Here is a 22,620-nt window from a genome sequence, read left to right as displayed (position 1 = left end):
TGATTCCCAGTTCAGTGTTTGCCAAAATATTACAATTGCACACACAGTGGTATTGGATTTGGGAAATGAGTTTACATGAGACAAGAGATATCAGGTTTACTCAAAGGGGCTGAGTGCCGAAATTTGTAGTTAGTAATTTCTTCTTCATCTTCTTCTGCTTTCGGAGTTTTTGAGATGCACACTGGAGTCAGGGTGGTGTCCTTTGGCAAGTATTCCTCTATATTCTTCATTAGGGAACAGGTCTGAAGCACATGAGCTGGAGTCTAGGCTTACGAGAATCTGCGCAGTGTGAATGCGGAACTGGAGACCATACTGTGAAGGTGTTTTCTGAGTCGGCAGTGCCCTGTTCGTAGATCGTCACCTGATCCTTCATCATGTCTAGCTTTGGTGATGTTGTCGGTCTGGGGGTTGTAACCACTGTTTTCCTCTCTCCATATCTTGGTCAGCTTGTTCTTCAGCGGAGCCTTTGATTCTTTGTAGGAGGTATTGGTTTGCTTTTGCTGCTGCTTGCTGTCCTCTTTGGTCAGGGTGTCAGCTCGTTCGTTTCCAGGTATGCCTACATATTCGGGGATCCATTGAAGTATTACATGGTTTGTTTGAAGCAGGATGCTCAGATCTTCCTGTAGTGTGCTCTTGCAAGTACATCTGGCTTTCCACTTGTAAGCCCCTGTAGTGCTGATATAGAGTCAGTCAGAAATACGATCTGTCTTGGCCTGTGACAGGTGATGGGCGGCAGTGGCGAGGACTAGAAGTTCAGCCCGATAGTTAGAGCAAAGACTGCCAGCAGGAATTGCAATCTTGGTGGCATTAGTATCATGATCAGGGTCTCGAATGAAAATGCCGCTTCCTCCGTTTCTCACAGCACCCTCTGCATACCCATCTGTGTAGACGTGGGTCCATAGCTCTCGTTGGTATTGGTGGTCACCGATCAATCATCTCGAGGGTTAGTACCCTCTCTGCACTCTCGCTGTTCCCTTGTATGATGCCGGGGACAGTGGGTCTTAATACTTCGGGCTGGTTTTCTTCCGGGATCCATTCTGAGATGTTTAACATTTCACATTTGGATATTTCGCTTTCCAGGATGTCGGCATGATGTGATTGCCGGCTTTTTGTGACATGATCGATGCTTCCTCGTTTCAATCTGTTTTTAAAAACTTTTTTTCGAGTTTCTGATGGAGTGGGTGCGAGGGTAGTCTCTTCATCTACTCTTCCTGCAGGAGTGTCTTGAGCTCTCTTCTTATCTCCAGGCGTTGTAGGTAATTGATGGTAACTTCAAAATATGACAATTCTGCCCAAAAGATCAAGGCCTGTATTGAGTCAGCCAAGACTGGTGACATAATCTAAATTGCCTATAGCAGCTTTTGTGATGGCCATTATGAGGTGTTTTGAGCAGCTTAACAATAATAGGCCTAATTCATTTCTTATATCAACCCCCTGTCATTGTTGTCCGATTGTCATGAATGGTGGATTACTCATATTGTAATTCATATGAACCACTTTGCTCCCTCTGACCTCATGAAACTGATCCTGACTGAAGACATTGTTTATGGGGGTAATTGTCACAATTTACTGATTATAATTCAAGCAGCCTGGTTTTGGGTGAAAACATGAACTATTTTGATGTCATAAAACCCCATTTTGGCACTGTTCCTGAAGGGAATGTGAAATAATTTTTTCACTATTTTTTAGAATGGTGTCGCAGCAATTTAAATGTGTAATTACAGTGTAAAATATTATTTCTCCTACTTTTGGGGGTTTGAAGCGAGACAAAAGAAAGTAATTTGGTCATGGTCAATTTATTGTTTGACCATAATTAATGACTTGGGCCATGGTGCCATCCATGCAAGTATTAAAAAAAACCTGGTAATTTTTCATACAATCACAATCCAAGGGATGGATCCTAGGCACTCAGCCCCTTTGATAAGTTTACTCAGTATTCGTACAGTATCGTCTACCTACCGGTGAGTCTTTGAAGAAGTTGTACAGCAGAATGTCATCAAACTCTAACCCCTTTGACTCGTAAATAGTTAGAACTATCCCAGCGCAGAGGAGTTCCTTCGGAAGGTTGTCCCTGGCTTCGTCGTTAGCTACAATGATTGCTTGATGGGCTCCCAATTCAATCTCGGAGGTTTCACGTTTGTTGCCATGGAGTACACCAGCTAAGTCGTTATAACTGTAACAGTCTAAAACGACGGGCTTGGGACCATCGAAAAGACCACTGTCTTTTTCCAGTCCCTTTCTGCCATACGAAGCTGGGAAGAATCGATCAAGGAGATCGAGTAGACTAGTTGCCAAGTTTAGTATCCCGGTATGAGATCTGTAGTTATGTATCAATTGGTAGATGATGCGTGGTACTCCAACTGGTCGGGGATGTCTACTCGGTAGGCGCAGTTCCCATGCATAGTAATGGAATAGGGACTTCAGATCCTCGAAACGGAAAGCAATACCCCGCATTATACCTTGAGCAGTGTCTCCAGTCAGAAACATGTTGTTTGGATCACGGCAAGTTAGAATAAGAAGGGCCAACTCCGCCTGGGTGAAGTCTTGAGTCTCGTCAACGTATATCTCGTTTAAGAACCATTCAGGATACGGGTTGTTCTTTTTTAATCGCAGGTACAGGTTGAATACGATGTCGGTTTCGTCAAACCATCCTTTCCGTTTGATCAGTATGGAATAGGTCTTGAACAGATCGTAGACATGTTCTCTACATCCTGGGAAGTTGGGAGCACGCTTCCTCCCAAGCAAGATGTAAGCTTCAAGATCCAAATGTCCAGTGTCGGTGGCCATTGCTTCCATAGATCCCTTAATGAACGAGTTTATTTCCGTCCAGACAAGTGATGGATGATATGTTATTTTTTCCTTTTGTTTGTTAATCATGTGTGGCCAAAGTTCGCCAGCAAAAATCTCGTACGTTACCTCTCGTCTTGGGTCTTCAGGTCCTCCATCTGTCTTGTACCGATTCTCGTGTTCACACATTTCTGGGTTGATTGCCAGGTTAACATGTTTCTCATATCCAGCCACCTTTCGCTTCATGGATCCGTCTGCATTCCTTGGAAAGAAATAAGGCTCGGGGAGAGAGGCGTCAAGTATCACCAAGAACTGCTTTGAGGTTAAGAACAACGGATAGGCACACGGATTAACTTGCTGAAGGCGATTTGACAGTGGTTCATTTTCTACCTGAACGCGTGGTTTAGCATCTGGACATGCATGGCAAAGGCATTTAAAATTATTCTTGATTTGGGTGCAAAGGACTGAATTTTTAGTGATGAGTAGCTGGCGTAGATGGTTGCTTGTGTCTTTATTGCTAGATGAACCAGAATCAAATCCTTCATCTGAGTCGTCAGTAAGGTTGGCTCGAAAAGACGTTGCACCATTGGCATGCTCGTGTCCTCCTTCCACAGAGGCACTCATCCCGGTATCTAAAACCGGCAGGTTCTCTTTTACAGTACCTTTCCAATATCTCTCGAATCTCGACCACAGTCGGTACAAACAGCATGTGGTTTTACCAGTCCCACTCCTACCAATGAGTAGTAATGGGCAGGGAGGATCTTGATTTTTGTAGATTATGGCGTGCTCCCTCTCTGTTGGCTTAAAAGGGATGTCTATTTTATCAAAATGGTTCAACTCCAGAGCTGCACCTGCCACGAAATCGAAGGGGTAGAACTTCATGGTATGGTATTCCGTCTCCTTCGAGCTTGCAGGAATTACGAATGTGGAACCCCCTTGACCTTCTTTAACCTCTGAGCAAATTCTAGGTAGCGGTACTTTTCGGCCGTCATTCCCATATTGAATTCTGTTAGAGTTCTGCTCTTTGAATCTTCTTTGGAATAGGCACTCTTTTCCTCGTTTGTGCGATCGGACAACGTTCTGTACGCATTTGAATATATGCTTATGGTTGAATACAATATTCCACAGCCGTATCACTTGGGAGTACATAGGTTTGCCACTGGAGCTCTTCTTCGGGGAAAAGTCAATAGCCACCTCCCATATTATCCTCGCAGATTTAGTAATCTTTGCTTCGAACAGTTTAATTTCTGGGGGAACGGACGTTAATCGCTTCATTAGATGAGGCTGGTTTGCAAAATCCCCTGACCCAAGCATGTTGATCTTCTTGAGTATGCGCTTCTTCATTTTCTCATCCAGGGATTTCTTGTGAAGTTCCTTCCAGACCTCTGAGGTACAATCAATTTCCCACCTAAGATCTTTGAAGTCGACCTGATCAAGAGGAGAATCGTTGTCGTCATCGGAAAAATAACCATCAGCTTTTGTAGGAGGTTTCTCATGCCTTTTGACTGCCGCTACAGCTACCCTTCCTTTCGGGGGGGATTTTTCTCTGGATTCTACATCTAGATTTTGCTCTGGATTCGACTCATCCGACTCATCAGAGTCTGAAGACTCTTTATCAGAGTCTGAAGACTCTTTATCAGAGTCTGAAGACACCTCATGCTCTATATTATCAATAAATGTATGTATTTCCTCTTTGATATTGTCTAGCCATGTCTTTACCCTAGGCCTCGCTTCACTCTCATGATCAGCAATCACGTAAAAGTAAAGTAGGCTGAGCGCACGGCGAGCATGTCCCTTTCCAGTGTCATATGATCTGATGAGATACTCAAAAAGGGTCTCTCCATTCTCACCTTTCATGTTCCTCTCTAATGCAGATGTGACATGGTTCTTGAAAATATACTGCAAGAGTTCAAAACTTCCTGAAAAAAAGCGTACCAAAGACTGCACGTATAGCCCTCCGAAATTCATCAAACTTATTACACATATAGAATGATACAATACTGTCTCAGCATCTAAGCTGCATACTAGAATGTTTTGTATGCTTATTTTGTAAATTATGTCCTTGATAAATGATTTTGCATCTTAAACAAAACCTTATTGTAAAGTTAGTTATACATGCCGCTATAAGAGTTGGGGGCACAGAGTACCATTTCTTTGGTCTCCATGCAAAACCTCTAACGTCACAACAGTCATTCATAGTTTTACATTAACAGTCTATTATGTGACACATTACCCATAGATGAATTATTGAATTATATTCAGAAAAAAACACACACGAAATGTATTGGCTCACTGTGTCCCACATGTGGGGTACAAAGGATCACAAGTTATCGGCCAGTAGCAAAAACATCGCAGAAAGATAGCAATTTTCCATGGAAAAGGTATATGTTTGTCATGTTTGTGTTCTATGACCCCTGCATAGTATTATGACCCAAATTTTCCGGAATGAACATTGCGGTTTGATATAAAGGACCGACCAGCATGACAAGCAAAATCCTAAAATGAATGACGAAATAAGATTATGTATGGCCACATCTCATCCATTCCAATTGAGCTTTCATTCTTTGAAAAAAAAAACCGATAAATTACAAGACGTAGTGCATATCAGCAATGTTTTTCAATTGTACTTCATCAGCGCTAACTGTACCCCATTCAAAGGTGTCAATCAGTGATTCGAATGTGAGACATTCCGTTACCTTCCCAATTACTACCATGCAGTCTTGCGCACCACTTGTAGCGTTTTGAAAAGATTTTTTATATCATGGCCGTTGAATTACATACGGGTGTAAAAATACATTTTTGCCTGAATGAAAAGAAATGATAGTCTAGTTACTTGAAAATGCTAGAAAATTGTGTTTTACGAAAGCACATGTTTATGGAGTGTAACGTATTTTGTAATCGATCTAAAGTATGAAAAAACCGCGATGGACCCTGTGTCCCACACTCCACTAGCTGTGTGCGGCACCCCGACCTCTCCTCCTTTACATGGTCCTGGATGACACCTATGTCTGCATGACGTTTTTCTTACAAATATGAAACTCTGACAAATACGATTATTATTCCAAGAGTACATGTTTATCTCATCAATAAACAATGCTTGCATCATTATTATCCTTTTCTTCAAATCAAAATTTTCTTCTCAAATTGCCTTTTGAAAGCATGCGCAAGTTTGCAGGAAATCAGGAAAATCACAAGAATCACCTCAATTTCCTTGGCATGATCTTTGAATTACCCATTCAGATTATCAAAAGTTAGGCCCCAATGTCTTAAAATTACCCTCCAACTTTACCGACTTTTTCAGTGTCGTCGGATCGTCGAAGTGATCTGACTTAAGCTGGTTGCTTGCCAGATGATTGCCTCTGCAATATTTTCAGCATTCTGTGCAACCCTGGTTGCGTTCGAGGGTGCACTTCCACTTATCACGCATGCTAGCATTTTACACCAACAAGACACCGTTACTATGGCAAGCATGTGCGGTATAGAATCATGAGAGGTTGTTTCATTTTCTATCAAAATAATCGATTTGAAAACGTTTTAGGTATGCAAAGGGTTCTGATCGAAGACAATGATTTTCAGTCATCGTGATGGAAGCCTGCTGTAGGTTTCAATTGAAAGGTAGCATCTGATATGCTTTTTCTACAATAATCTTTAAATTTTTGTTGGGGTTTCGTTTTTTTAAGCGCCATGTTCCGACGACCCAATAGCGACATGATAGCGACCCAACAGCGGATTCGCTGATTGAGATGAGTAGCACATAAAATATCCCTACCTGTGCCAATTCCAAACTCCAATGCTCTTTTCATGAGTGTGGCAGCGGCATAACGAGGAAAACAACTGCCTCGTTCCATCAGTGCTGCGGCTAAGCTCTGACCCCAAGTCATGCATTGAAGGTTCATCCTGCAGTATTTAATCAGGTCGACAATGTCTATGTCTTTTCCGCAGGATTCCATGTTTTTCAATGATTGTTCTAAAAGCAACTTTTTCATTTCGTCCCATTTGCATTGGTCGGCTAGCGCTTTAAAAACACAGCTCCATGTCTCGGCATCAATGTCAAACGGCATGCTAAATTGCCTTCGCCCTGAATGTATAAGTTATGTAAACAAACGTGGTAAGTAAAATGTATGCAAGATGGAACATAAAAAAACGTTTCTACAATATACAAAGACTAAACGGTTACTTGCTGAAATCTCCTATTCACGCAAAAAATAAATAGGCGGATGTGAGCTCTCAACCTTAAGACTTGAATGTCAACGTTGGGTTTTGCATGTTTTTTTCAGTGCACCGGTATTGGTGCATAGCCGTTTAAAAGTCAGGTGACGCAGTTTTACTTTAACATACTGATTCGAGTACTATTTAATCAGGTGACCGGCAGTGCTCGAAATACACTAAGTTTCAATTCATTCTCCTATAGTCTCAACTGTTAAACAAAGAGTTTGCAGAAATGTTTTAGGATTAGTGGGTTAGGGTAACGCACACTGACGCCATCATCAAGAGAGTATTCTTTCTAAAGAAGGCAAGGCAAAATATCTCATCGTACCTCCAAGCTGGCTGGTTAACACTACGATTTCAACTATGAAGTCCACCTTGATATTTTGCGGAGGATTATATTCTGCTAGTCCTTTCGTCAAAACTGTAATGGCTTGCTGTGGCTTCTTCATGGCCTTCAGCACAGTCGCAGCCCTCAAATATCCCTGGCAAAACAATATGCATATAGTTGTAGCTCTAACACATTGTATACATTCAATCAAAGATACGTATGTAATTAAGCGCGCAAAAAAGTACATCTCTGCCAGCATTTACCAGTTTTTACCCATCGTTTTTTGTTATGCAAAATTTGTCTAGAGTTTACCACCAGTCAAGTTTAAATATCATGAAAGATGACACTGGTCATGTGTAATCAATTTTTGTCTCACACAAAGCGCAGGATGTTTTAACATTACATATTACTGTGTGAGCGCAATGTGAAAACCATAAGCTGTGTTCACATGATCTACTGTGGAAACACGACAGTTGTGTTTACACGCAGGTACTATGTCTTTTTACTAAATGTTATCCAAACATTCAGGAAAGAATGCTTTACCCTGGTTGCAAATAAATATTTATCCACATGGAGCTAACTATTCCTTGTTTTTGTTCGTTCTCTATTATGACACTGACATTAAAATTTGCCAACTTTAGAGTACAAAATGGCATACCAATGGACATAATTAGCGTCCTATATCTGTTCATAGAGGGCACTGTTACACTGTACGGCCTACATAAAAATGTGAAAGGTAGACCTACTTCATAATTCAAATGATAATGAAATGGTCCAGGGACCATGTGCTCACCTGGGTCAAAGGGAAGGCTATGGGGTCAGTGATTCTGACATTGGTAAAGCTATATATATCATTTTATGGTCAGACCAGCAACTGTCAATGACCCCTGTATGGTCCACATGATGTGCATTTGTAAATACAATGTCTAATGTGTTGTGGTAATCAGTTGTTTCTTCAGTGACTGTTTGCTTCATGTTATATTCCTGAAGAAAGAATTTTTCAAGTTTGGCATTGTAATTTTCACCTCCCACTATTGAATTCATGTTGAAGTCACCAAGAATGACACATGTTTCAGTCGGCTGGTATGATCGGAGGCAGGTGGTGAGATTATCAGTGACATGTTGAAATGAACATATGGGTGATGCATAAACGATTAATATGTGGAATATTTCGGGAGAATTTCGGGAGTGTGTACATGTATATATAGCTTCGAATTTTTGGTTTCTGTAAAATATCTTTTCTAGAATTCTGAATTCTTCTTTTACATACAAAATCAAACCATGTAGAGGTCGTTTGTTGCCATGGACCTGGGGTTGGTCATGACGAAAATGCTGGAAATTAGGCAGTGAGAGACTACTGTCTGAATTGGATTGGTTTAACCGTGATTCTGCAAATGCAACAATGGAGGCTGCAAGGACATTTGGATCACCTTGACAATTTTTTAAGTTTTCATTGACTGCTTTAGCATTGTTGAATACTATCTTTATCAATATTGGCTGATACGTCAGAGCAACATGCCCGAATTTATGATTAGAACACCAGTTTTGAATAGCATGAGCATAAGCTATGTTTCTGATGACTGCTTCATTAGCAAATATTAAATCCAATTTCAGATCTTTTGATACAATTTTTGCTTTTGTTTCACTTTTTTCAGTAGTTGTGTTCTTTGTTTTCACAGACATTTTCCTTTTTTTGGTGTAGGGTCGGGACATACAGGTACCATTACTTTAGCTGTGTTAACTGTGATGAGCTGTTGGCAGTGATAATGTTGGGCCATGTGCTGTTCCAGAGATGAATTATCATGATTATAGTGTTTGTCTTTGTCAGTGTGGTACTGATTGAAAGCACCAAGAATTACACATTTTTTGTCTGCACAGTTATCAAATCAAATCAAATATGACATTTCTAAAGAGCCCAAATTTGGTGAAAAATTTCACCAACTCTCAGGCGCTTTTGAAATACACTCGAAAAAGGTGTGCTTTTAGCATTGTTCTAAAAGCTGCCTTTGACTCCGCAAGTCTAATGTGTCTAAGTTATGTAGTAAAGACAGTTTAATGGAGGTGAAAAGTCTGGGTAGGTCTAGGCTTATATTTTTCCTCGGGTATACATGGACTATGATAATAAAGTAACCTTCATGGTGATATGTGGGACAAATGTGAAGAGTGATAGCTTCATATTGATCATCACGAGTGTATGTTTCTTTTATAACCTCAACGTCATTTCTCAAAAACACAACTAATTTTAGTGGGAATGGACTTGAGCTTGAAGCAGTTTGAGGATGTAGAAGTTTGAAATTGGGCAGGTGCTTCCTTTCTGTACATGGTGGTGGATTGGCAATGGCAAGTGTTCCAGCGTGCGTGACAGTTTCCTCGAGTTGGAGGTTATTTTTTTCTTCAAATCTTTCACTTTCAGACCAGTAATAAGAGAGAAACCCCATATTTTTATTTGTGACCTTCGGCCCTCTGGTGGCCAAACCGTGAATCATGTGAGACCGCAATTTAGCCTCTGAGTAGCGATCACCCAGGGGTACATGTGTACTAAGTTAGAGTTCAATAGCTTCAGCGGTTACAAAACGTGCCACTGTTGTCTAGCGGCAGTGCCACTGTTGTCTAACGGCAGTGCCCCTGGACGACCTTGACCTTGTGACCTTAAAAGTAGGTAAAAAAACCGCAAAGGATACATGATGTAACACTGCAAGAAGTATCTATCATATTTTTTTTCAGATTTTTCGGACCAGTATTGGGCAAGTAATCGCATATTTTCACTTTTAACGTTTGGCCTCCTATTGGCCAAACCATTATTGTATTACGCCAAGACTCGGTCTCTGAGTAGGGGTCACACAGGGGTACATTTGTACCAAGTTTGAGATATCTGGCTAAAGTGGTTACGAAACGTGCCACCACCGAATAACGGCGTTGCTGCCGACAAACTTTGACCTCTGTGACCTTCAAAAGTAGGTCAAATAAAAAACCCGGAGGATATGTGATGTCCCATTGGTAGAAGTGCCTACTATATTTTTTCGGACGGTAATAAGGGAGAAAACACAGTTTTTCCATTTGTTTACCTCAGTTTTGCCTGGTGGCAAAACCGTGTATCATATGAGGCCGCAATTCGGTCTCTGAGTAGCGGTCACCTAGGGGTACATGTGTACCAAGTTAGAGTTCAAAATCTTGAGCGGTTACAAAACGTGTCACCCATGTCTAACGACGACGACGACGACGACGACGACGGACGACGACGGACACTGCGTGATGGTAAAGGCTCACAGGTGAGCCAAAAAGCAGTACGGAACAACATTTGTGATATATTTTCTAATTAATTTTCTCTACTGAGAGTATTTCCAATAAAGATACTAATTATTTTTTTCAACGATTAACCAGAGATCAGTTATTTTCATCAAGTATTATTACTGTTATTTCATGTCTAGAGAAATGATTTTGAGAACCCTTTTTAGATTATTCGAATTTCGCCAGGTCCATAATTAAGTCAAATTAATTAATTTCTATGTTTCTGCGGAACGCCATACACACGTACGCTGTTCTATACTCAATAACACTGTTGGAATGATCGTCTTTCACTTTTCCAGCAGGCCAACCGTGTAAACACGGTGGGTAAAGGTATCGGTTTGCCTATGCAAAGTACGTGCTTACCTGGAGAGGAAATTACAACACAATAAAAACAGGCAAAAGATTAGTTCATTTGAGGCTTTCAAGCCCAGCATTTTTTTTCCTATTGCTCCCCTCAAGCACTGTGCCAGGAGGGTCGTGTTTCTATTGTGTTACAAAGGTAAACCAATACTTTTACCCACCGTGGTAACAGTGTCTCCACATGGCGCATTACCACAAGTACGTTTCTTCGCCAAGAAGTTGAAAGAATTCAGATCGAACTACATTGAACATCATTCATGCGTGAGCATAATACCCAACCTTGGCAAGGGTCAATTTAGCTGTTTTATCGAATGCCGTAATTCCCTATTGCAGGCGACTCTTCACAGCCTACAATTATGATTGTTCGTCTGAGCATTGGGAGTTTTTGCTACCATAAACATAATAAATGACTAGTTTAGTGCACATGCGTGTCATTTGAAATAGGGTCATCCCTATGTTCCCCGCGTACTATGTTCCCAGGGATCTATATGTGTGTTCTCCTGGTTCTTTAATCTCCAATACGATAAAGGACCAAATTTGTGGTTTGTAAAGAGTATCTACTCTGGAAAATAGGGATGATGTCAGACCTTGGTTACAGATAGATATATCAAGTTTGAATTAGGTGAAGGCTCTGGGTCAGGGGCGGTGTATAAGTAGAAAGTGTCCCCCTTATTGGAAAGTGTCTGGCCTAACTGGATTTTGATGGATAATGGTACGTTTTTCTCTAGAGACCACGACCATCAATAGTTCAGAGATTAAAGCATGATAGAACCCTTTGTTCTCCTGACATTCTGAGACATTTCAAACTTCTACACCGATCAGGACGAGAAGCAGGAGTAAGAGAGTTGGTTAGGGTTAGTAATGGGTAACTCCCGACTTTCTCGTGTCCCATATAATCAATGCATAAACAGGTTGAAAACTGATTTTTAGCAATCCGAAACACACCTGCTGCACTATGTTCGTCGGTAACATAGAGCCCGGGAAATATAGGAGCTGCGGAACATAGAACACGGAAACACAGGACCCTTTTTATATCTGATATCGGGGAAGCGTAGACTCCCATTAGTCCATTTCGTCATTTTGATCTTCTTTCGTCCTTCAGGACGAGACCTGTGTAGTAGAAGAAACTGTCCCCCTGGAGGAAGTGTCCTACTCTGACGCATTATGGTAAATGGTTATATAAAGGCCATGACCGTCAATTCCTCAGAGATTAAAAGTGCATTATAGAATACTTCTTCCCCGGACATTCTAACCTTGCTCGGACATAAATAACTTCTACACCGGTCCACTGCGTCCGAAGTGTAAGAGAATATACTGTATATATACTGTATAGTTTATGTTCAGATTGGCGGTATAATACAATAAACACGTTCCTAACGTTTTGATTCTTCAATCTACATCGATTTCATGCTGTCAAACATTCTGTTGAAGTGTGTTTTGTATTTACTAGCATAATACCCGTGTCGCGGGTTGTTTTAGGGTGTTGGCTTACTGTGGGGCTGGGGCAATTTGGGCGAAATGAAATGATATGTCTGGGGGTTGTGATGTTGTCTTGATTTTGATGATTGGGACAATCTGGGTGATATGGGTTGATTGGACTGAGGGGTTGTGACCGGAAAAATCAAACTCCACTCCATTTTGACGAACTATTTCGCGAATGGTGAAGAGGCAATGGCGTGAAGTTACCAACTTAGTACAACAAATGCGGCGAGCATAGTGGGTGGCAGCACCAGACGGGGTCGGGTGAGGCGGTTTTGTTATTATGTGACGTGTATCACGTGATGAATTCCCATTCGGTATTTCGAAAAATTAAGAGCGATTAACAACGTTAGGTGAAAGAGTACGACCAAAATAAAGGGGGAAAATTGCGGAGATGGATGAATGCTTTAAACATATAATGGCCCCAGTACTTTCCCGGCTTATTTTTGTATAATCCCACACTTTTCATTTAATAGATGACCCCATATGCAAATCTTACCTGCTGAAATGGCCCCTTATGTTAATGAGTATGCCCATATATAGAAAGAACAAAAAATGCTATTTCTCCTAGATCGCTGCAAAGTTTACCCATTTAACCCGGCGAGGACCATCTCCATATCAACCACGACTTTCAGGAAAAGTTTCGAGGTCATCCGATCTGAACTGACGGAGGAGATGTGTGACAAACTATTTCAGCTCTACGTCCATTATAGTAGTGATTACGAATTGCAACACACTTGCAGCCGGGGACACGCAATTCAAGAAAGAGCCTTCGATAACTCAAGCTTGAAAGCGGACTTCGCCATACAACAGCCGATTCAGCCGCTGTTTTCCGTACTTTTTCTCGGGCGTTGAAAATGTGCCTACTTTATTCCTGTTCAAATTTCTGGTCCAGATCAGTTACTCAAACAAGGAAAGATCATATTTGCAATAGGCTTCTACTCAGAAACTCTCGTTTGATTTGATGACAGTTATTCTAATTAAGATCGCCTTGATTTTGATTTGTGCATTATGCATGTTGCTCGAGCGAAATCCGCTTTTAATACAGAGCTGACTCCCAAAAAAGAGGCAAGGATTTCATCAGGGAATCGGAGTATATTCAAAACCACTGATTACGTCTGGATGTAGTACACCGTGAACATCCCCTACTGCTCTATCACCGACGTGAGACAATGCCACCAATGAATATTCATAGGTTGGAGGGTCGAGACCTATCAATTAGACGCTAGTATGTTTTTAACTCTCAAGTACATATTTAGAGAGGTATTGAAAAAATATTTGTGTGGAAAGTCTACAGATATAAAGAAATTATTTGATGAAAAAATTAATTTGGAATTTTGCTAATTTGGTAATAGGGGGCGTGTTTTGAGATTTTTCTGCCAGTTGGCTGAAAAGAGTGGAAATATCAATATCTGTCTAATTTGTCGATTATCAAAAAATTCCGTGGTCAACTTCCAGTTTACTTTTCACCATTTACTTGCCCGACTGTCCGAAATATCATATAAAAATTTCAGATTCACAACCCCACGCAGTATTTGATGCCTCGCGGTCAAACATTGACAATTGAACTGCTAAAAGGCTTAAATGAAATGGCCAGGGCCATTGTGCTCACCTCATGTGGAGGAAAGATGGATAAAGAGCATGGTATTGTGTCATGTAGTGTTAGGTTTGATGTAGGTCCAAGCAATTACAATTTCCCCAAAATGGCCAATTTACAGTACATTCGACCTCTGTGACCTTGAAAAGTAGGTCAAATCAAAGAAGACCCGGGTGACACATTGAATGGTTGTTAGAATTAGATGTACCTATGATATAAAATTGGTGCCAATCGGGCAAGTCATTACTAGGAATAATGGCATTTTGAAGAATTTAGGATTTGGCCCCCTCCCTGGAGGCCAAACGGCAAATCAGATCGCACCAAACTTCGGTACCTGAGATCACCTGACCAAGGGGTACATGTGTACTTAATTTGTGATCAATAGTCATTGCAGTTAAGAAACGTGCCATAGTTACGGCCTGACAGCGAATTTACGCCATTTGACCTCTGTGACCTTGACAAGAAGGTCAAATTAAAAACCTGTGTGACATATACTGTATGGTGGTTAGATGTACCCATGATATCAAATTGGTGGCAATCAGGCAAGAAGTTAAGGAATAATCACATTTTTAAGGTTTTTGGATTTTGCCCCCTGGTGGTCAAGTGGTGAATCATATTGGACCAAACTTCGGTCCCTGAGATCACCTGACTAAGGGGTAAATGTGTACCAAATTTGGTATCAATAGTCATTGCAGTTTAGAAACGTGCCATCGTTACATCCTAACGGCCAATTTACACCATTTGACCTCTGTGACCTTGAAAAGGAGGTCAAATCAAAAACCCGGAGGATATATGATGCACCTTTGCTAGAAGTACCTACCATATTTTTTTCAAAATTTCCCGACTACTATTAAGGGAGATATTGCATATTTTCACTTTTAACGTTTGGCCCCCTGGTGGCCAAACTATGAAACGAATCGGACCGAAACTTGGTCTCCAAGGTGTCATTACATAAGGGTACATGTCTACTAAGTTTCAACTCAATAGCTCTAACAGTTACGAAACGTGCCCTGCTAACGGACGACGGACGACGACGACGACGACGACGACGACGACGACGACGACGACGACGGACAACGGACGCCACGGTATGGGATAAGCTCACCTCTGCTAAGAGGTGAGCTAAAAATCAATGGTGGTCTTGCCTCACGTGATCTAAATAGTCAGGAACAACTGGGGCTGCCCCCCCCCCCCCTAGCTGTGCCACAGCTCTTGGTCTTAACACAATTGTGAGGGGAGTGAGCAAAAATGTTTTTTTTAAAATCTGAACCCTATATTAGGATCTTCAGAACATCACCTGTGCTGAAGTGCCAATAACCAGTTCCGGGAATGACTGGTGAAAAGTGTTATGTTTTTGCAAAATATGTAAGGCATACTTACATCGACTCCCCAAAGCAATTACATCTGCTGAGACCCTCACCCAATTCAAATCCCTTCTTAAAACACACTTGTTCAATCTTCACTTAAAAAAATAGAGGAGGTAGCGCTTTGAGCAGGGTGACCTGGAAAGGCGCTTTACAAATTCTATATTTTTTATTTATTTTATATTTATTTTCCGTGGCGTTGGAAAACCTTTCTTTAAAAACTATTGTACCTTTGATTAAAACATTTTGAATGAAATGTCCTGGGGACATTGTGCTCACCTGGGAATCATTTAGTGGTAGATGAAATGATATATGGAGGTTAAATTGAGTTTTACAAATTACAAAAAATGTGGCACTGTCCATGACACTTATTTGGTAGTTTGACCTCTGTGAATTTGATAACAAGGTCAAAATTAGGAGACAATTGACCTAAATTGGGTCAACTTGAACAGATGCCTAATAGGTGTCTCCAAACAGAATTTGAAGAATCTGTGACAAGTACATGTAGTAGTCAAACCTACCAACTTCGGTCAAGGTCAAAGTGTTATAAGCACGTCAATCTTGATCATACATGTATCAATCAATGATGCACCTTTGAGGATCACACAGTGAAGGTTTCTTGATATAACCGACATTGACTTTTATGACCTGACCTACTGACACCTGAAAGGTAGGTCACATTAAACTGGGTTTTTGTTGATATGTTCAGATGCCCAATACGTGTCTACATATCAAATTTGAAGAGTCTAGGAAAAATTAAAATGACAAAACGTGCCACCTTCGCTGAAGTTATAGAGTTTGACCTCAGTGACCTTCAAAAGTAGGTCAAATCAAAAACTCGTACATCATATCATGTAGTCTTATCAGAAGTATAGACAGTAAAAATGTCATGGTTATAGCTATCGGCGGTCATGAGATATTGACAAAATAAGGTTTCAAAGTTGGCCGCCTGGAGCCCTGAAAAAAGGTCAGCTGGCGATGATTTGTTGTGTGTCAAGTCATGTTGTCATAAGACATCCTCACACAGAGTTTCAACTTTCTAGACTCAACAGTGAGCAAACGTGCCACCATTGTTGACAGACGGACCGACGGACGGACTCTCGGAACGCCCTATCGACAAGACGTGATCACATAAGCTTCGCCAAGTGAGCTAAAAAAATGGCAGTCATGAAATGATGTTTTAGACCTATACTTTCCTTTGAATGAGTAAAATAAATATATCAGGCATAATCGGGGAAAGGTAACCCATCCACTGTGTTCTATTCACAATTCTCGAGTGTACGAATGGAGAACAATGGGAGGGGCAGTTTACCTTATTTGAATAAAATAAGACCAACCTGGTAGGTAGACAAAGTTCGGTTTGCATCTTCGAGAGCCAATGTATGTTTTCCAACATGACTGTAAGCTAGAGATCGCATCCAATGCAGAGACGTAGCCAAATCTGTTCCATTTGCCTTCATTAAAGCTTCTGTGTAATCGTTAATGGCGTCTTGGTAACGTCCACCATCGTATGCACAGTCTCCGTCCATTTTTCCTCGCCACCCCTGCTGGTAATGGCAGTTATCAAGTTCCTGACGAAGTCTTTGTATTAAATTTGTTTGTTTTTTCAAGCCTCTGGCCTTTCTTAGAGCAGCCGTAAACCTACTCTCAGCTTCAGTAAAATAACCACATCTCATCGCTTTCCTTCCGTTGTTCAAGGACGTCAGTACTGCGCAAAGATCAATATCTTCACGGACAAGAGCCCGAAGGCCGGAATAGTATGGATCAATCGAGGCTATCACTTCCGCCTCGTTGAAATATGACATCGCCTTTTCAACATCATTCTCAAGTGCTTGGTACCCTTTTTCGCGGAGAGTGCCGAATACCATTATCACTTGATCGGAAATTTCTGAAAATACAGGTAAGGTAGCCCTTTTAGCGTGAAAAACAGAAGGAATTAAATCCGATGTGCAGGGTCTACAGCGTGTATCAGAAAAAAATGTAGACTGTCGAAAAAATCATCATAATATTAACATAGGGAGGAGTTTTGAAAAACTGGCTACATCCCTTTGTAGAGGGTGTGATTCTGCATCGAATTATACCAGTGTCATCGTTAACACTCTACGTTGCAATGAGCTGGGATAGTTTAAATTTTGAAAAATAAAAGTCTATTGCGCATGGCAGTGCAAGAGTTAACATGAGATATGTCACCATGAACGGCATGTTCCATTGGTGTTTCACATGGATGCACAAAACATGAAAAAATAATTGCACGTTAACCCCCTACCATCAATACAAATATTTCACATTCGAGACAGATTTGAGTCTATCATACCAAATGCAAGGGGTTAACATTGTAAGTGAGCACTCTTTAAGCTTGTTTTGAGCTGACCTTTGGACAGCCTGTTTACCTAATTGAAGTGTAAACATTCCAAACTTGACTCATTAAGCAAAGTCTGCTATTAATTTTCAGTTTCTCATGGATATGTGAAATCTTTGTCGGTAGTAGGGGGTTAACATGTAATTACATTTGTACGTATTTTAAAAAAAATTCCAAACGTCAGCTCATAACAAGCTTAATGAGTGCTCACTGACAACGTTAACCCCTTGCGTTTGGCATGATAGAAATATCCCATACAATAAAGCTCATATTATGTACTGTTGGGAACGTTCTGCTACTGGAGCATAAGTATGCCTAACAAAGTGGCAGGACTTCAGAGGCTTTGAGGTGGGATTTTATTTCCTTTTTGAGAGACTTTGTTAGACTCCTTGAGACAGTGTACATTTTGTACACATGAACATCAAGCGAGATTTTTCCAATGCCTTGTTTAGCGAACTAATATTCTGAAAGATCTTTAGAGGAGGTCGGGAAAAAATTAAGAATAAATTTTATTGCTAGCCTAAATATCACTTTTAAAAAAATGGGTTAGCCAGCATATTTGGGCGGGGGACAAAATAAAAAGAAAAATTTATTTCTGGAATAAAATATTGTTCTGAAAAGTCTTAAATTCATTGATTTCTTTTCTTTTTTTTCAGGCGGTGGTCGGAAAAAATAAAAAATAATCCTTGTTTGAAATTGGCACGTTTTCATGTCGGATGGTTCGCTAAACAAGACATGAAAAATACTCGCCTTACCTACATGTGATCATGAGTGCAACTGTGCATCTACATGTAGTGAACGTACGAGGCCTTGAGCAAGGCACATCATCGTGGACGATACCTGCTGGGACTACTGTCGTCGTGAGTTATAACTTGAGTCGTGGATGAGCACTGCCTTGGGAATTCCATTGTTTTAGCCGAGTCGTGGATGAACTTGGCATCCATTGGGTTGTGTGCTAGTACGCCGTCGTCACTCGAGTGTTTTGATCAGACATTCAGGGTTGTGTAACTGTGACTTTTCATGAGCTGATGAGTTAAGAGACATTTTGAGAGTCATTGACATTGTGACGTTGTTTTTTTTTGGTATGTGAAATTCTACCCGAAGTGGGTTTTAAATACAGGGTGTCCCAGAAAAAAGGAAATCATGTGAGTGTTCCATAAAGTAAGAGCAATATGCTTTCCAATGATACCATGATGACATTGCTGCGATCACGCATCACTGACCAGCCTTGTCTTGAAACGGGTGTGTCAAATTCCGTTTGTAACACTTCGTAATAAAACCTTGGATTCGAAGCTTAGACATCAGGAGGACGCCAAAACATGAACAAAGGAACATGACCTTTATGAATCTATGATTCATTGACCAATTTTGAAAAAAAATGCGCCACACCTTCTACGTGCCCTCCTCCTCCTATTTCACAACGACGGCGCATGTCCATCACAGCTCGTCTCACTATCGCAGGATCATGGCATAAGATCTGATCAACTTCATGAAGAATGCGGCCTCATAAGTTCTGAATGTCACGCGGTGGAAAGACATGACAGTGGGCATTCCATTTCATCAGTGGTTTATCCCAAGTGTTACAAATGGGTTTCCACCCGTTTCAAGACAATGCTACTCAGTGATGATTCGTAATCGGAGCAATGTCATCAAGGTGTCATTGGAAAGCGTATTGCTCCTACCTTATGGAAAACATGGTGCATATATAAAGCTATCTCGAGTCTGAGAATAAAATGTAAGCAGTTAAGTTGGTCCGTATCCTTATCATTACAATAAATACCAAAATCAATATTTTGAGGATGATTGCGTCATATTCAATTAAGGCAGCCCAGTGTTGGGATATTTTCATAACAGGTGTTGTCTTACTGGCATTTTTAGCCGGCTTACTGGAAAAAAAACGGTATAGTTCCGCTTTCAGCCGAATAGGGATCATTCATTGATGACTGAATTGAGCACGAAATGGTGTCTGGCATGGAACAAATTCCCCTTACGAACCCATCCCACCATTTCAGGAATGACACATGTCAGGTATATCACGTCAAAGTCTTCTTACACCACTGGATACAGATAGAAATCAACACATGTAATGTCATGAATGTACGAACTCGAGGCCTGCAGCATGTACAGCTAATTTGCGTGATCATCGAGCAACCCGAAGGTCAATTTTCTTAGTCCATATTAATGTAAACCATCGGCGTATGTTGTAACTACCTAGAATTGAAGTTACATTTTAAAGAGATCCAGTCGTGGCACAAGTCTTTGTTTAGACTAGCTGAACATGGTAAAATAACTATATTGGTGATTACTTCTTATGCAGCTCATTGGCTACCGGGTTGGTTTACATACTGTAAAACAGAAACATTTTGCGTGAAGGTTATTTTCGCGTTCGCGAAAATATCTTGCTTTTTACCACACCCAGACGAATGGCTATTGAGCAGACGTTATCTACTTCATCAAGCTACTAGCAACATGTAGAAACAAAATGGCTGTCATGATGATTTGTTTTCAAAATCATTTCCAAACTGTACCTTGGTATTTTTCTATCCTTGGATGTATACTCCTGTTTTGATAAACTCATTATTTTAGATCGTTCTTAGATTTTTATTAATTTGTTAATTTGAGACGCCGAGTAGAAAGGTCTGTTGTATTCGGGATCAGACAAGAGGTCATTCCTGTGACCGATATATCAAGTCGGAGGAAAGACTATTTTTTCCCGTTGACCCTTTGTGACTAGAGACAATAACATGTATACTTCGACCGGTTTTATGTGGAGTCATAAATGGTGATGAAATACACGACTTGTATCAAAATTTATGATTTGTGAATGTGAACGCAGTGACTATTTATTTAAATTTTTACAACTTAGAGTAACCAGACTAAGGTTGCAATGAAGATAATTTAATGTCGGCACGTTCCGCTGAAATCAAGGCAGAACCATACCGTTTTTTTTCCAGTAAGCCTTTTTAGCCAGTATATCGATGACGTGCCATATTCCTATCTATTGGTATATTTTCACAGTGAGTAAAGGTATAAGCTTGCCTCGAAAAAATACGGTTTGCAAAATTTCCTTGTTATTTGACTTAATAACAGACGACTTATTTGACGCATTTGCGAATATGAAAAATGCGAATGTTGATACTCCATGGTTAGAGAAATACTCTTAAGGATTGGTTTAGTGCAAGATAATCCGAATCGCTTTCTTTGGGAAGACATGTAAATATAGCCGCTGAAAACGTAATCTTTGTCACGGCTAACCATTTCAGCAAGAAATCTGAAATTTCGGTAAGCACCGTACTGTTTTCACCAGAAAACTACCGTAATGCAGTTACCTGGGAAGTCAGGCAAAAAGTACTTTTTCGAGGTAAGCCAAAACCTTTACCAGCTGTGATTTATAGACTTCAAAACCGACAGGAAAAAAAGTTAGCAGTACATGCATAACTTAATTTGTAACAGAAGGCCACAAATATTTGCCATGGACATTCATAAAATATGCTACGTTTGGGAATTTCGCCTGCTTCGAATTTCGGAGACTTTTGATTCGATATTTCTGGGGTCAGCAAGTTTCAACAAAAAAAGACAACAACTTTTGTTTCATTTTTTTGTATAGGCCAAAAGTTTCATAGACTGACTGGACAATAGCTCTTTTAGAATGATTGCGACACTTAACCAGTATAATTATGATTGCATCGTCTCTATTGTTCCCCAGTTCACGCCAAATACAAGAATTACTGGATTTGAGGGAACAGGGTCACGACTTTTCAACCTGGGAAGAAATAGACTATATATTAAATGATATGCGAACAAAATAGATAGAGGTCCAGGTCGTGTGCAGAATATCCGTGTATGGTCTCGGGAGGTCCCTTAACTGATACCTTATTTATATCGAGTGATGTACATATAATATCGGCTCGCTTATTCTCGATGATATGCTTAGGTGAGAATTTATTGTATGTAATGCTAAGCTGCACCACTGCACTTTGAACTACTCGCACTTCAGTTATACTGTACATTTTTTAGTACGAATAAATACACGTATATCATACTCATGAAATTCTAAATTTCTGCGCTTCGATTTCATTACACATTTTGAGAAATATCTCTTTTGTACAGTCACGATTTAATTTTCTCATATCCTGCAAAAAAATCGAAGGCTAGAAAACAATAACCTGTTTATTGGATTATAGAATTCACCATGGCGCCCAAAAATAGCCAAGAGACTGGATTCGAAAGCGAGGTTTAGGTACGATTATTCGCACCATGTGAAGAAGAAAATATCGGATACCTTAAATTATTTCGCCAAATACATGTATAAGAAAACCTGATAGGCATACTGTAGGCATAATCTATATGTTAATACTAGACCTGGTTAAAATCTCTTTATGTCTAACACTTCCTTTACCACTAGATGGAATCTCCTAATTTTTCATATTTTCATGTTGATTTTACATGTGAAGCCATTCAGATAAATTTTAGATAAATCTTTTTCAGCGCAAAATGTTTGTTTTTTTCGTATGAATAGCTGACCAGGCTATGCTGAAGTGGCCAGTCAGACAAGGACGGTGCTGCCGTTCAAGCCCGGCACCCTCGGAACCTTTCCTGAGGTCTTTATATTACACAACAAAGGAAAAAAGGTACATTGAATTTTCGTTTAGTAAAGATACATGTACATGACTTTGATGTTCATGTTGGATGTTTCATCTGTCCATTTATGATGATTTGATCCATGATTTGATCCAACAGGTAGGGCTTACGATAAACTATCCTGCCTCACAATACATGGCGGAAAGCACAATTCATACAAATGAGGTAAACAACGGACCTCCAGATTCATACCCCGAATTAAACTAGC

The 22,620-nt window shown here is 40.4% G+C and overlaps 1 protein-coding gene across 2 annotated transcripts in view; it reads right to left on the bottom strand.

Annotated features, from left to right (window-relative positions):
- Positions 1–22,620, bottom strand: part of LOC135485717 (TPR and ankyrin repeat-containing protein 1-like) — a 50,149-nt gene that overhangs the window by 13,688 nt on the left and 13,841 nt on the right. For both annotated transcript variants that reach the window (XM_064768110.1, XM_064768109.1), the window contains exons 2-5: positions 16,750–17,300; positions 7,325–7,478; positions 6,557–6,865; positions 1,960–4,706 (exon numbers count right to left, since the gene is read on the bottom strand). In XM_064768110.1, the coding sequence (XP_064624180.1) occupies positions 1,960–4,706; positions 6,557–6,865; positions 7,325–7,478; positions 16,750–17,300 (3,761 nt within the window). The remainder of the gene's footprint in view (positions 1–1,959; positions 4,707–6,556; positions 6,866–7,324; positions 7,479–16,749; positions 17,301–22,620) is intronic.

Source organism: Lineus longissimus, chromosome 3 (genome assembly GCF_910592395.1).
Source record: "Lineus longissimus chromosome 3, tnLinLong1.2, whole genome shotgun sequence".
Lineage (NCBI taxonomy): Eukaryota > Metazoa > Nemertea > Pilidiophora > Heteronemertea > Lineidae > Lineus > Lineus longissimus.
This window is presented reverse-complemented; position numbering and strand designations above follow the sequence as displayed.